Genomic DNA, 13,504 nt, shown 5'->3' with positions numbered 1-13,504 from the left:
CCCTCATTCTTCCCAGGGGGCTCCAGTGCCCAGCAGCCTCCGCCCCACCTAGCAGAAGGCAAAACGAATCCATCAGTCCCCCTAAACTCTAGCACTCGGAAGAAGAGATGAACAAACAGAGGTGGAGGCCCTTAACCAGCCAGAATACAGAAAGTGTTTGACTCATGTTGCATTAGTAAAAGTGGAGCATGTTCCTCTGTAGCCGGAAGTGAAGATCTTGGTGTAAATTAGACCTGTTCCATTGAAGTCAACAGTGCTGTGTTGATTTATGGCAGATGAGCGTCTGGCCCCCCCAGGGCATGCTCCATTAGAAGTTAGAGCTAGAAGAGCCCATCCACTCCACCAGCCCAGGGGCCATGGCTGGATGGCCCCATTTTCCCGTGCTTTTGTGCCAGGCTGGTTTTAAATGCCTCCAACTGGCGCGAGTTGAATTTTTTCCAATCAAAAAAGTTTTTCATAGGGGGAAAAACCCATCTTTTATCAAAAACAAACATTTTCACAACAAACAGGCAGCCAACATCATTCGCATTTGTCACTGTTCACAGAAAGTTTTGCTCCATTTTTATCATTTTAAAAAAATCATCAAAGATGGTAAAAGCAGCAAAGAATCCTGTGGCACCTTATAGACTAACAGACATTTTGGAGCATGAGCTTTCGTGAGTGAATACCCACTTCGTCACATGCATCTGACAAAGTGGGTATTCACCCACGAAAGCTCATGCTCCAAAACATCTGTTAGTCTATAAGGTGCCAGAGGACTCTTGGCTGCTTTTACAGATCCAGACTAACACGGCTACCCCTCTGATACTTGACATCAAAGATGGTGTTATTGAAAGATTTTGTTTATCAAAAATCACCCAGCTGTGTCTCCCATGAGGGAGCAGAAGGGGTTCAAGTGGGCATCTTAGGAACAGTATTTTGGGGAGAGAAGTGGGTGTGTTGGAATTGGCACAAAGGGGTTGATGGAGACATCAGCCGACAGACTGTAGTGCTGGTGACAGGTGCCAGACCAACAGTGCCTGAGAACTGACATGCTAAATCCACGAACAATGACAGCAAAGGCCTGAAGGAGCCACCCCTAGCAGCGTTCAGCCTTTGGCTTCCCCACGGACCCTGGTAGCTTTTGTGACAGGTAGACAAGAACTCATGCCAGCCCCAGAATAGTAGCAATTTTCAGTCGTTACTAACCCAGCCTGGATTAGAACCAGCCATTTAGCACCGAAAGGCACTTTAGGTCATTCCCCATTCGCTTAGCCACCCCTTCATTTGGGCCTCTCTGCTAAGACTTAGCAGGAGTGTTTGTGGCAGGTGGGGGAAGAGGGGGGCTGTCCTGTCCTCTGAGATCTACCGGACTCCAACTGGATATTATTTAATAGTTGTATTAGTGCTTAGGAGCCCCAGCGATGGATCAGAAACCCACTGTGCTGGGCGGTGTACAGATACACAACAAAAAGACAGGTTTCAGAGGGGCAGCCTGTTAGTCTGTATCAGCAAAAACAACTAGGAGTCTTTGTGGCACCTTAGAGACTAACACGTTTATTTGACCATAAGCCACTATGGGTCACTACAAAAACTAATTTCCCCCTGCTGATACACCTTCTTGTCAGCTGCTTGAAATGGGCCACCTTGATTACATTGGCCTCATTAGCACCTCATTTTCCCTCCCTTGGCATTCACCCCTTCTTGGCAACTGTTGAGAATAGCCCACTTCCACCTTAATTGAATTGGCTTGTTAGCACTGACCCCCCGCACTTGGTAAGGCAACTCCCATCTTTTCACGTGCTGTGTATGTATACCTGCCTACTGTATTTTCCACTCTATGCATCTGATGAAGTGGGTTATAGCCCACGAAAGCTTATGCCCAAATAAATGTGTTAGTCTGTAAGATGCCACAAGGACTCCTCGTTGTTTTAACAAAAAGACAGTCCTTGCCCCTAAGCACTTACAATATAAGAGAAGAGACAAGAGGCAGAGACAGATGGGGGGAGCACAAGGAAATAGTGAGACAATACTGGTCAGCATTATAGGCCATTGTCTTTGCACGCCTAGACAATGGCATAGTGGCTACTCGGCCAGCCCAGCAACATATGGGAAAGGAGAGACTCCTCTGTACCTTCCTCCATCTAGAATTCCCAGAGGCACTCGCTAGTGGCTTCCTCGCTATCTGCCAGGAGGGTGCCGCTCCGGTCGCCTCGCATGTAGTACCCATTGGGGGCTAACACAGCCAGGATGTTACTCCCTTGGATCTCCAGACAAAAGTTCAAGGCGAACTTCCCCCAGGTCCTGAAGGTGCCGTCTGAGCTCAGAGACCAAAAGCTCCTGCCGTGGGCTGGGGAAGGAAGGAAGGAGAGCTGGTGATAGCTCAGGGGAGCATGAGCAGGTCCTTGCTTCCATTCCGCCCCAGGCACACAGGCCCTGGGCGAGCATTCGCCGAAGAGGCCAAGGGGCTCTCCTGATTACCCTGGATTTGTAGGTTAGAGCGCAGTCACCAAACTCACATTCATGCCCCAACCAGCCTGGAAACTAGATGCTCATCTTCACCAGCGAATCCCATTTACTGTTGGCCAAACGATGCACTTTTCTCCTCCCGCTGGGTCCCCTCTCAGAGCCCTGGGCAGCGCCCCAGAGCCCACAAGCATATTGCCTTAGTCATCAACAGTTCCATGCGGCACTTGATGCCCCTGCAATGGCTCGAGAGAGGTCTGTTCCCCCCACTCCCCTGTGATGAGCCAAACGTGCTGACTCTGCATCCCCTGCCAGGGTGAGGAGTAAGGACCCAAACTCCACCCCCCTGCTTGGTAAAGGGCTGGTGCCATCCATCTGCCTCCAGCTGGGGGGCGGCTGCCTCTAATCTCGGCCCAAGAAGGTGCCTGGAGGCGAATACCCTCCACCATGCACTCTGGCTTTCCCAGAGGTTTCTGCCTCTGGGTCTGCAGATCTGGTGAAACAGGGACACTCCTTGAGACATGGGAGTGGGCAACTGGAGCATACAGCAATAGGAGCATACAGCTTGCTTCCCTCCCCAGCCGGCATACCCCACCCTGGCTGCTGCTGCTGCACCCCCTACCACGCAGCGCTGAGCTGCTCTGCACTGGGTGGGACTGAGGTCGGGTTCATGTGGGCCCCATTTGCCCCGAGGCAGAGCCAGGCTCAGCACCAAGTGGTCAGGGCTCCCAGGACTCCCTTACCTTGGAAATGGTAAATGCCCGGCTTGCAGGGCAGCAGCTCAATGCAGTCGGGGTCCAACAGGTTACACTGCAGGACATCATGGCAGGCCGAGCTCCCCACATAACCATATCTGCCGCGCAGCACCAGGAAGGAGCGGTTGGCCAAGCGCACTCCAAAGGCCTCACCAGGCCCTGCGGGAGGGGAGGGGTGATGTTACACCCAATATTCTTCATGGAAATATTGTTACGATATGAATATGGTATAACTAAGATGTGTTTTATGCAAGATGGGTCCTGTGAGGTATCATTGGAAAGATTCTGATTTGCTGAATGTGATTATCCAATTTGTAGGCATGTATCTTTTCTGTATCTAAATTTCGGAGTATGGAGTATGTAACAATTACAATTAGGTGTGTATTTGGGAGACACCCACCAAACAGGCCATCAGATTTGACTGTGAAGATACAGTCAAGACTGTGAAGATACTAATCTCCCTCCCTCCTGGGAGGCATCCTGGGAGGGTAGCTGTGACACTGCCAGGTCAGGTGGTCTTGCCACGTGATATTAAACATTACTGGGGACTTCTTGTAACTTTCCATTAAAAGGAGACCGGGGGGAGTCAAGTTTGGGAAACAAAAGATTCCCGCCTTATGTAAACCCTATTTCAGTGTGGGAAGGAGGGCAAACGAGGCTCTACCCCACGGCCTGTCTGCCCAAGAAGAAAGTCGCCTAAAGACACCTGAAGGGAAGGCAGGGGGGAGTCCAGTCAGAAAAGAGGTATAACTGGAACTCTGAACCAGAGAAACTTTGCAACCTGCCTAAAATAACATTTAGGGTAAGAAATTATATTTTGTAACCTGTTTCTTGAGTGTATTAAGCTTATCTTGAGTACTTTGTTTTATTTGCTCAGTAATCTGCTTTGTTTTGTTTGTTATCTCTTATACTCACTTAAAATCTGCCTTTTATAGTTAATAAATTTGTTTGGTTTATTATTAAACAGAGCTTGTGCAATTGCTAACTGCAGGAGGCAAGAAGTTGTGCATATATCTCTTCACATTGAGGGAGAGGGTGAATTTTATGAGTCTGCGCTGTGCAGATCTTTCTATAGAGTGCAAGACAGTATTATTTTGGGTTTACCCCTCAGAAGGAGTGTGCACATGAGTGCTGGGTGAATCCTCTCACACACAAAGCTTACTTCATTCTATGTCTGCAGCTGGGTGTGGCCATACCTGTGTGTGCACTGCAAGGGGCCGGAGAACCTTGGGAGAGGGACCCCAGGGGCTCAGTGAAACCCCAGTAGATCAGATGGCATCCCAAAGGGGCTCTAACCCACCCCAAGCGGCTCTGACACATGAGCTTCTCCTTGTCTTCCTGGGCAGTGGGAGAGGCCTGGGGCTGCACCGTGGGCTGGGAGGTGAGTTGAGGAGAGTATTGGTCACTTGAGCTGTTGCAGCCCAGATGTTTCATGGAGCGGGGGAAGGGAGAAGTGAGGGGAGAGAGCTACAGCCACTTGTTACATGAGCGCCTCCTGCTGGTAGAGCCACCGAGGGGAGCTGGCATCAGCTGGCCACACAGGGCTGCCCAAGTGTGGAGACACGGGATTAGCAGGGTGGTGTCTCAGACCAGGGGCAAGGAGGACACTCAGCTCTGGATGCTGACTTATGGGGCTTGTCCTCCCAGTGACAGCCTCTGAACCCAAATTTCACTCACTAAGAATTAAAAGTTCTCCTTGCAATGGTCTCTCTCGCTCCCTGAGGTGCTGGGGGCAGGGCGGAGGCAGCACGCGGAGCCCCTAGGAAGGGAGGGAGACCCTCATCTGTGATCCCTCCCAGAGTGGGGGTGATGGGCCTCTCAGAGAAATGCCACCCGCTCTCAGAGCAAGGTGGGTGGGGGCATATCGGGTATGTGAGAGACCAGGGGGATGTTGGTGTGAGTGCAGCTGGGTGGGTCCAGTGACACCTGGCAGGGAGGCTTAAGAACGCACACCCCTCCCCACACGGGAGAGGCAACAAGTCCTGAAGTCTCAGATAAGTGCCACAGAGATGCCAAGGGGCTGCATTGCTCAGCTGTTGGCAGGTTCCTAGGGGTCCCCCCACCCATTTACCTTACCTGGGTGCATAGCACTGGCCACCACTAGCCCAGCGGGCATGGTGCCCAGGTACCGGCCATTGAAAGCTTGCAGGAAGATTTTCCCATAATGCCACAGGGCACGGAAGTTGGTCTCTGGCTCCATGCGTCTCCCATTTGCCACTATGCTCTTGAATTTTCTCTGCAGGGAAGGGAAGGAAAGAGGTGAGCTCCCACCAGCTGGTGCCAAGGTGTCCTTCCTACTAGTGCCCTGCAGCAGGAAGTCAGGAGAGCCAGGACTCCGCACTCAAGAAGAGCAGCCCTGTGCCATGAAAGGGAGGAGGTTCCCCGGGGATCTGGTGGGGGTAGTATACATCTTAAAGAAACAGCATGAATCCTGGCAATACTGCCTTGTACATCCATGTCTCTATTCCATGGAATTATCCTTTGTGGGTCATTAAGGGACTATTTTAATATTGTGTAAATTGACGGGACGCCCTCCCCTGGAATAGTGTGCTGCGTTCCGGTCACCTAGAAACAGGAGTCCAGAGACAAGCAATACAATGGTGAGCAAAGCGCCCACTGCTGCAGTGCAGGCGCAGGCTCTCTGGGCTGACAGCATCGCTCAATGAGCTGGGAGAGGGTTCACTCACCTGGGCCAGGTAGCGGTTGTTAACTGTCTTTAGCTGCACCGCGCTGGTGTCAGGATCGAATTCGTAGTGGAACACGGACTTTGGGGTCACTTTGTCCGAGCCGGCATACACTTCCATGTCTGCACAGAAGGGGAGAAAATCAGGCCATGTCAAGCCAAATGCACTCAGACACGGTGCCATCCATTGGCTCAGGGTCTATTTGCGATTCGGATTCCAAATTAGAGCAGTTCCTAGAGCTCCCAGTCAGGGATCAGGGCCCCAGCGGTCTATGCTCTTGTTGTTGTATCTTGATTGTTTAAAAACACGAATGAATTTATACTCCCAACACCCTGGGGAGGGTGTTGGGGGGGAGAATCCCCATTTCACATGTGGGGAACTGAAGCACAGAGATTAAAGCCCAACATGTCAGCTGATTGTAGGAGCCCAAACTGAGATGCTGTGGGCCTGATTCTTCAGCGCAGTTTGCACTTTATGTCTCCAGCTGCTGTGAGCGCTCAGCACTTCTGCAAATCAGACTCCTGGTGTCTCAAGTGGGGATCGCAGAAAATGACGAACACGCAGTGGCAGCCTGAAAAATCTAAGTGACTTGCCCAGCATCACACAGGAATTCTGTGTCAAGGCATGGCCAGAAACCAACTTGCCAGAAGGGCATTCAGCTCTGCCTTAATCCTGAGACATCCGTTCCCAGCTTTCAGTCCCCAGCCTTACAAACCTACACACTTCCCACAGAGACGACTCAGGCCTGCTGATAGTTGGGCGGGTGGGGGGAGAGTGAGGGCAGCAGCTTCAGCAGGTGTTACTGAGCATGCCCAGTACAAACCAAGCAGCAAATCTGAGGGGGCAGGTGACCCCACATGCCCTCCCTCAGCCATTGCCTCTGCCTTCCAATGTCTGCAGCAAATGCAGCCAGGGGCTTACAGCACTGAGCCATGCTGGGCACTGAATGAGGCAGGGGTCAGGTGGGGAAAAAAGTATGTGACTATGTAATTAAAGACTATCATAAGAATATAAGAACGGCCACACTGGGTCAGGCCAAAGGTCCATCTAATCCAGTGACCAATGCCAGGTGCTTAAGAAGGAATGAACAGAACGGGTAATCATCAAGTGATTATTATAACCCATGTGCACATGGGAGGTCGATTGATGATTGTACAAACAAGCTCAGTTCTGGCATTTCCTAACTCTGAGTGCTCTATTTTGCTCAACCTTAATGTTTTCTAATGTGGGGGGTGGGGGTTATGTAACTTACCACGTTTAAAAAAAAAACCACATAAAAAATTTCAAAAGAAACATTTCATCATGTAGAAATAAGTTGATCCCCGGGGTTGGGAATCTTCAGATCCACAGCCCAGTCCTCCATTGAAGCTAGCTGAGTGACTACTGAGAAAACAGCAGCGATAGGCTGTTATCTTCCATATGGACCTGCATCTCGGGGGGCTGGAGACCCAGTTGGCCCATGGGTTGCTGACAGCAGAGGAATGTTGACACTCAGGGATAATGGATTCATCTCCAGGTTCCACAGGGACACATGCTCTAGTGGCCACAGACCCTTCTGCCCCTGTCCACACCACTCCCTTTCTGTCCTCTGCTGCTCCATCCCCTCCCTCCCCAGCTCCTGTCTCTCTCCACCTAGCTTCTATTTCCCTCCCCCCCGCTCTTCTTCTGCACACCCCTCCTACACCGCTCCTATTCTCCCTTCCTGCTGGCTTCTGCCCCTGCCCCCCCGCCCCAGTCCTGCAATTCTTCCTTTCCCTGCCCTCCCCTCCCCACTGCATTTGAGTCAGGCAGGTTCCTCCTTCTCCTCCTCCTCACTGCCAGGTCCCCAGCGCGGGGGAGGAGGGGTTGAGAGCAAAGGGGAGATAGTCTCTCTGCTCACAGTTCCAGTGCCCAGTGGCACAGCAGCCCCCAGCACTGAGGAGCAGCAAATGGAAGGAAAAGTCCTGCCCACCTCAAGTGTTCAAAAAGGGTTGGACCTCGAAAAATCATAACATGGCTGTAAAGTCATGAGACTTAAAAATAGCAAGATATGGATTCTTTTTACTTGCCTACCACTGTCATCATCTTTAGGGTTCACATTTTAAACAGGTGGGCTAAAAACTTCCTTTTTTAAAAAAAAGAAAGCTGAATTTTTCCCCAGTCACATGCCTCCAGGAGCTGGGGCTTTAAGAAAAACAGCAAAAAATGGCAAAACTCACAGTTAAGTTGCAGAAGTTGGCAACCTTGTGAGAGCTTCTTGATAAAGCAGTTTTAAGGGTTTTTGTAACGCTGGCAAAACAACCCACGTCCCCCTAGTCTCGGCCACAGAACCAGCTGAGCCAATTTATCTGCCACTTACCAAAAGAAGAGTTTGACCCGAGGAAGACTTCTGGCATGGGAAATCTCAGCCCAGACTCTGTACATGTGGTGAGGTTATACTACCCTGCTTGCCGCTATGTATTGTGGAAAGTGTTAGGCAGGTTTCAGTGTAAGCATCACACATACCACCGTCGCTGCTCTGCCTATCACTGTATTTTAAAGTGTTGAGTGCTGGCTATTGCTAGCTCTGATGAGCAAGTCCTGTATGTATCCTCATCACAGGTACCGCATGGGCAGTGGCCGGACAAGCTCCCCACAACTACTCTGCCAAGGTATAGCAAGCCCTGTCCTAGAGAGATTGCTGTAGAAATGAGCAGGGAGATCCCTCTCCATGGCCTATTCAATCCTCCGTCCCTTGCTAAGGACAGCAATGGGGGTGTTGGTGGGTTTTTGTGATGTAGGCACACGTCCCATTCTGAGACATCCCCCGCCGCCCCCGCTCACCCCATTTCATGTGATACTCGCTCATGGGTATTTGGCCCCTCATAACAGCTTTGCCATGGTCGGGATGTGAACTGGTGTCTGGACTCTCGCTCTGTGGCTCCATACCCCAGCTATCCTGCACCCGAAATAAACATATGAAAAAGTGAACCACTTATATTCTACCCCAGCTTGTCCTCTGTGCAAGCTCACTGCAGTCGGGGTGGGCTTCACAGGGCTAAGGCAGAGCAGGACTTGTCCAAAGAACTGTTTACCAAGATGGTGACTTAGGTCCAGGGGGCATGTCCTGGCATCCTTCAGCTGGGCCCTCCACACATGCTCAGACTGGAAAATGGAATTTACTTGCCACATATGATGGACACGTATCTCTGGGCCTTAGTTTTCAGACTGACCCATTGCGGACACCTCTTTATAACGAACCACTCTTCCTCCTCTTTGGGGTTGTCTCCAAGGCACAAGCGCCCCCGCTTGCCCTGAGGGTACAGGACACACCCATCTTGGTCGCTCAGGAAAGCCAGGCACCTGGGCTTCAGATTTAAGTTGAAGGCCGTCTGTGCAGAGGGTTTCTTGGCTAGCTTCTCCACTCTGGAGACGAACTTGTGGCTGGAGGTCTCCAGGTGGTACATCCCGTTCCTGAACCGTAGCACGAAGCCGCACTCTTCCAGGTAAGGCACCGGGGTGTCGACCCACACCCTGTCCAAGTCTGCATCGGCTCGGGCATAGCATTGGTGGGTAGGGTTGTACAGCACAATGTGGACGTGCATGGCCAGCTGGGGCAGCCACTTCTGGTAGGGGGATGGGCTCCGGGAAATGCAGAAAACATCCTCCCCGTCTGACTCCAGGTACTTCTTGCTGTCCAACAACTGGAGAGTCCACTTGCCGCTGCGATGCAGCTCCAGCAGGAACTGGCTTTGCTGGACGGATGCTGGCTTCCCGCACCGGACTGATCCATCAGGATCCACGACGAGATAGCATCCCTGATGGCCTAGCAGCTCCACCACGGTCTGCTTCCCCTGCTTCATGGTGACCTGCAGCTCCCAGGTCTGTGAGGAAGCAATGAATCAGAGTCAGCTGATTAGCTCTTAAAGAAACCCCTCTGGCCTTGCGCTGTGATCTGACATGCTGCTGCTTCTAACCTGTCTCCAGGTGTCTGCAGTGCCAGTGACCCACCAGGGTCATCCCACTGCCCTGATTGCTAAGTGTTCTTCCTAGGACCCAGTGCGAACGTCGCCTTCCAGAGCTCCATGCCACTCGCTCCTTGCCCCACCGTCGCCAGAGACAGTGAGCAATCCCCTCCTTTGGAGGTGCAAGCCCTGTCATTCCCAGAACTCAAATACAGCTCCCTCTGCCTCTTACTCACACACATATGTATGCACAGCACCATGCACCCACCCTGGAAGGCTGCTGGGGGCTTCTCCTTTCTATACAATAAAAACCACTCTCTGCATCTCCAGGGCCTTTCATAGCTAGGACCCCAAATAGCTCCCAGATCTCACTGGGCCCTATAACTCCCTGACATGCCGCCTGCCAAAACAGCCAGCCACTTCCATGGTCTAACTCCCTCCAAGCATTCTGCCTGTTCTCCCCCACCCCTGGGTGAAACACTGGCCGCTCGCTGCCTCTGGAACTATCTGTCTCCTGTGCTCCCAGTCTGACACCCAGCTGAGCAGCTAGCCAGCTCCCTGCTCAATGCCAGCCCTTCTCACCCTTCCCTGTCCCCCCCACCACCTCTCAGCAGCATGTTCCCAACACCAGAGCTTGGGATGCTGCAAGCAAGCTGTACCTATATTGCCCCATTTAAAACTGAACGGCCTGGACCATTGGCTTTCCCGTGCTAGTAGCCAGGCTTTCCTGCGAGACCCCTGGGTTAATTGCCATGAAACAGAAAGTGGCAAAGGGAACCCAGATCAATGGCAATGCAGTTTGCTGGGGAGAGGTGTGTAGTGGACGTCCGCGGGACCAGGTTAAGTCCCATCTTATTTAACAGGCTCATTAATAACCTGGAGAAGGCCATGGACCGTGAATGACGTTAGCCAAGATCAGTAAATTCAGAGCTCAGGACAGAGTGAAAATACAAAGGGCCCTAAAGAGGTGGAAGCTGAGCAGGACTCGCACGACCTGGGAAGATGGAGCTAATCCAAAATCCAGCCCCGCCATGGGAGAGGGAACCCTGGAAACAGCACTGGTTAAAGAGACCTGTGGGACAGGAAGGAGCAAACGAGGTGTGAGTTTATCTGTGCTGTTACAGCAGAAAGAGGCCAGGGAAGTTTGGGGGCTGCCTGTGGAGAGACATGGGACAGGGCCGGGATAGTTCCTCCTTGCACTGCTTGGGTACAGACACATCTGGAATACCGAGCACGGACCCCGACACCTCAGTATCAGAAAGGGACTGATGGCGCAGCCAGAGTTTAGAGAAAAGCAACCAAAGGGAGCAAGATCCGGAGCAGGGGAAGCCTGGGACACTTATTTCTAGACTGGACAAAGCAAACACAACCTGCCCCATCCCCCCGGCTCGCACAAGGCCACAGTGGACAGCAGCAGCTGGATTTAGGGCAGCTGGCTGTACTCACAGCCTGGGCAGACTGAAGTGATGCTAGTGGGGAGCTAGCAGCCTGTTGAAGAATTTGCCATTGTCATAAAATCACCCCCCATTGAGGGCCTCTGTTGTCAGGTCACCAAGATCTCAGCAGCCTTGGTGTCCCTTAGACTCTGCACTGCTCCTGGATGCACAAGTAGCTAAGCCCGTGGAAAACACCCTTATCCACCTGTGTCTGTGTGAAAGACTGAGCCCCCTGCTGCTGGAATTGGATTGGCGCCAGTGATCCCATGTTTGTGACCTCCCCTCCTCCCTTCAGCTTGGTTATTAGGAGTACAGGTTTTGCCAGCCTGGATCAGACCCCAGGTGTGTCTAGCCCAATATCGTGTCTCTGACACCAGCCAGCCCCGGATGATTCATAGGAAGGTATAAGAAACCTGCAGTTGCAGATGTGGGATAATCTGTCCCCCCACATCCCGCCCCACAGATAGGTCTGATCTGAGTCATAGAATCATAGAATATCAGGGTTGGAAGGGAGCTCAGGAGGTATCTAGTCCAACCCCCTGCTCAAAGCAGGACCAACCCCAACTAAATCACCCCAGCCAGGGCTTTGTCAAGCCTGATCTTAAAAACCTCTAAGAATGGAGATTCCACCACCTCCCTAGGTAACCCATTCCACTGCTTCACCACCCTCCTAGTGAAATAGTGTTTCCTAACGTCCAACCTAGACTTCCCCCACTGCAACTTGAGACCATTGTTCCTCGTTCTGTCATCTGGTACAACTGAGAACAGTCTAGATCCATCCTCTCTGGAACCCCCCTTCAGGTGGTTGAAGGCTGCTATCAAATCCCTCCTCACTCTTCTCTTCTGCAGACTAAATAACCCCAGTTCCCTCAGCCTCTTCTCGTAAGTCATGTGCCCCAGCCCCCTGATCATTTTCGTTGCCCTCCACTGGACTCTTTCCAATTTGTCCACATCCCTTCTGTGGTGGCGGGACCAAAACTGGACGCAATACTCCAGATGTGGTCTCACCAGTGCCGTGTAGAGGGGAATAATCACTTCCCTCGATCTGCTGGCAATGCCCCTACTAATGCAGCTCAATATGCCATTAGCCTTCTTGGCAACAAGGGCACACTGCTGACTCATATCCAGCTTCTTGTCCACTATAATCCCCAGGTCCTTTTCTGCAGAACTGCTGCTTAGCCAGTCGGTCCCCAGCCTGTAGCAGTACATGAGATTCTTCCATCCCAATTGCAGGACTCTGCACTTGTCCTTGTTGAATCTTATCAAATTTCTTTTGGCCCTATCCTCTAATTTGTCTAGGTCACTGTGGACCTTATCCCTACCCTCCTCTCCCCTGAGCACTTGCTGAGGATGCAATCTATCCCATTATCCAGATCATTAATGAAAATGTTAAACAAAACTGGCCCCAGGACCGACCCGTGGGGCACTCCGCTTGATACCGGCTGCCAACTAGACATCAAGTCGTTGATCTCGACGAGCTGCTGAGCCTGACGATCTAACCAACTTTCTACCCATAGTTCACTCATCCAATCCATACTTTTTAACTTGCTGTCAAGAATACTGTGGAAGACTGTATCAAAAGCTTTGCTAAAGTCTAGGTAAATCACGTCCACCGCTTTCCCCATATCCATGAAGCCAGTTATCTCATCATAGAAGGCAAACAGGTTAGTCAGGCATGACTTGCCCTTGGTGAATCCATGGTCTCTTATATAGCTGGATACTGGCTTAAACCCTGAAACACAAGGTTTAATATTGCTTGCCAGAATTATTGTTGTCATTAATTATGATAACTCTGGATAATCTTATTATCCAGATAAATGTCCAATCCATTTTGGAATCTTCTTAAGTTCTTAGTGTCCGGGAATTTCTGTGTCAGTGAGTGCCACAGGTGAATGACCCCAGCATGAAAAGTATTTCCCTTTAGCAGTTTTGAAATTCCCATCTTTGAATTTCATTGAGTGTCCCCTTGTCCTTGTGTTATGAGACAGAGAGAACAGAAACTCCCACTCTATCTTCTCTAGACCAGAGGTTCTCAAACTGGGGGACGCACTCCTCGGGGGGGGGCACAGAATGTATTGGGGGGCCATGAGAAGCTTTAGGAGAGCAGCGGCTACTAGCCAGGCGCCAGCACTGAAGGCACCGCCGCTGCCAGCAGCAGCGGAGACGTAAGGGTGGTGATGCCATACCAGGCCACCCTTAGTTCTGTGCTGCTGCTGGCGTCGGCGCTGCCTTCAGAGCTGGGTGGCAGTATATGTACTTAT

At 51.5% G+C, this 13,504-nt stretch overlaps 1 protein-coding gene across 1 annotated transcript; it reads right to left on the bottom strand.

Moving 5' to 3' along the window:
• Positions 1-2,123: 2,123 nt before the first annotated feature.
• On the bottom strand, positions 2,124-9,705 carry FSCN3 (fascin actin-bundling protein 3). The gene is made up of 5 exons (XM_030549937.1): positions 9,030-9,705; positions 5,888-6,006; positions 5,277-5,436; positions 3,189-3,359; positions 2,124-2,329 (listed from the first exon to the last, which is right to left on the bottom strand). Exons 1-5 carry the CDS (start codon positions 9,703-9,705, stop codon positions 2,124-2,126), a joined length of 1,332 nt encoding a protein of 443 aa, XP_030405797.1.
• Positions 9,706-13,504: the final 3,799 nt, after the last annotated feature.

Source organism: Gopherus evgoodei, chromosome 1, assembly GCF_007399415.2.
Source record: "Gopherus evgoodei ecotype Sinaloan lineage chromosome 1, rGopEvg1_v1.p, whole genome shotgun sequence".
NCBI classification, from domain to species: domain Eukaryota; kingdom Metazoa; phylum Chordata; order Testudines; family Testudinidae; genus Gopherus; species Gopherus evgoodei.
The sequence above is the reverse complement of the archived record's forward strand: the minus strand, read 5'-3'. Positions and strand labels throughout refer to the sequence as shown.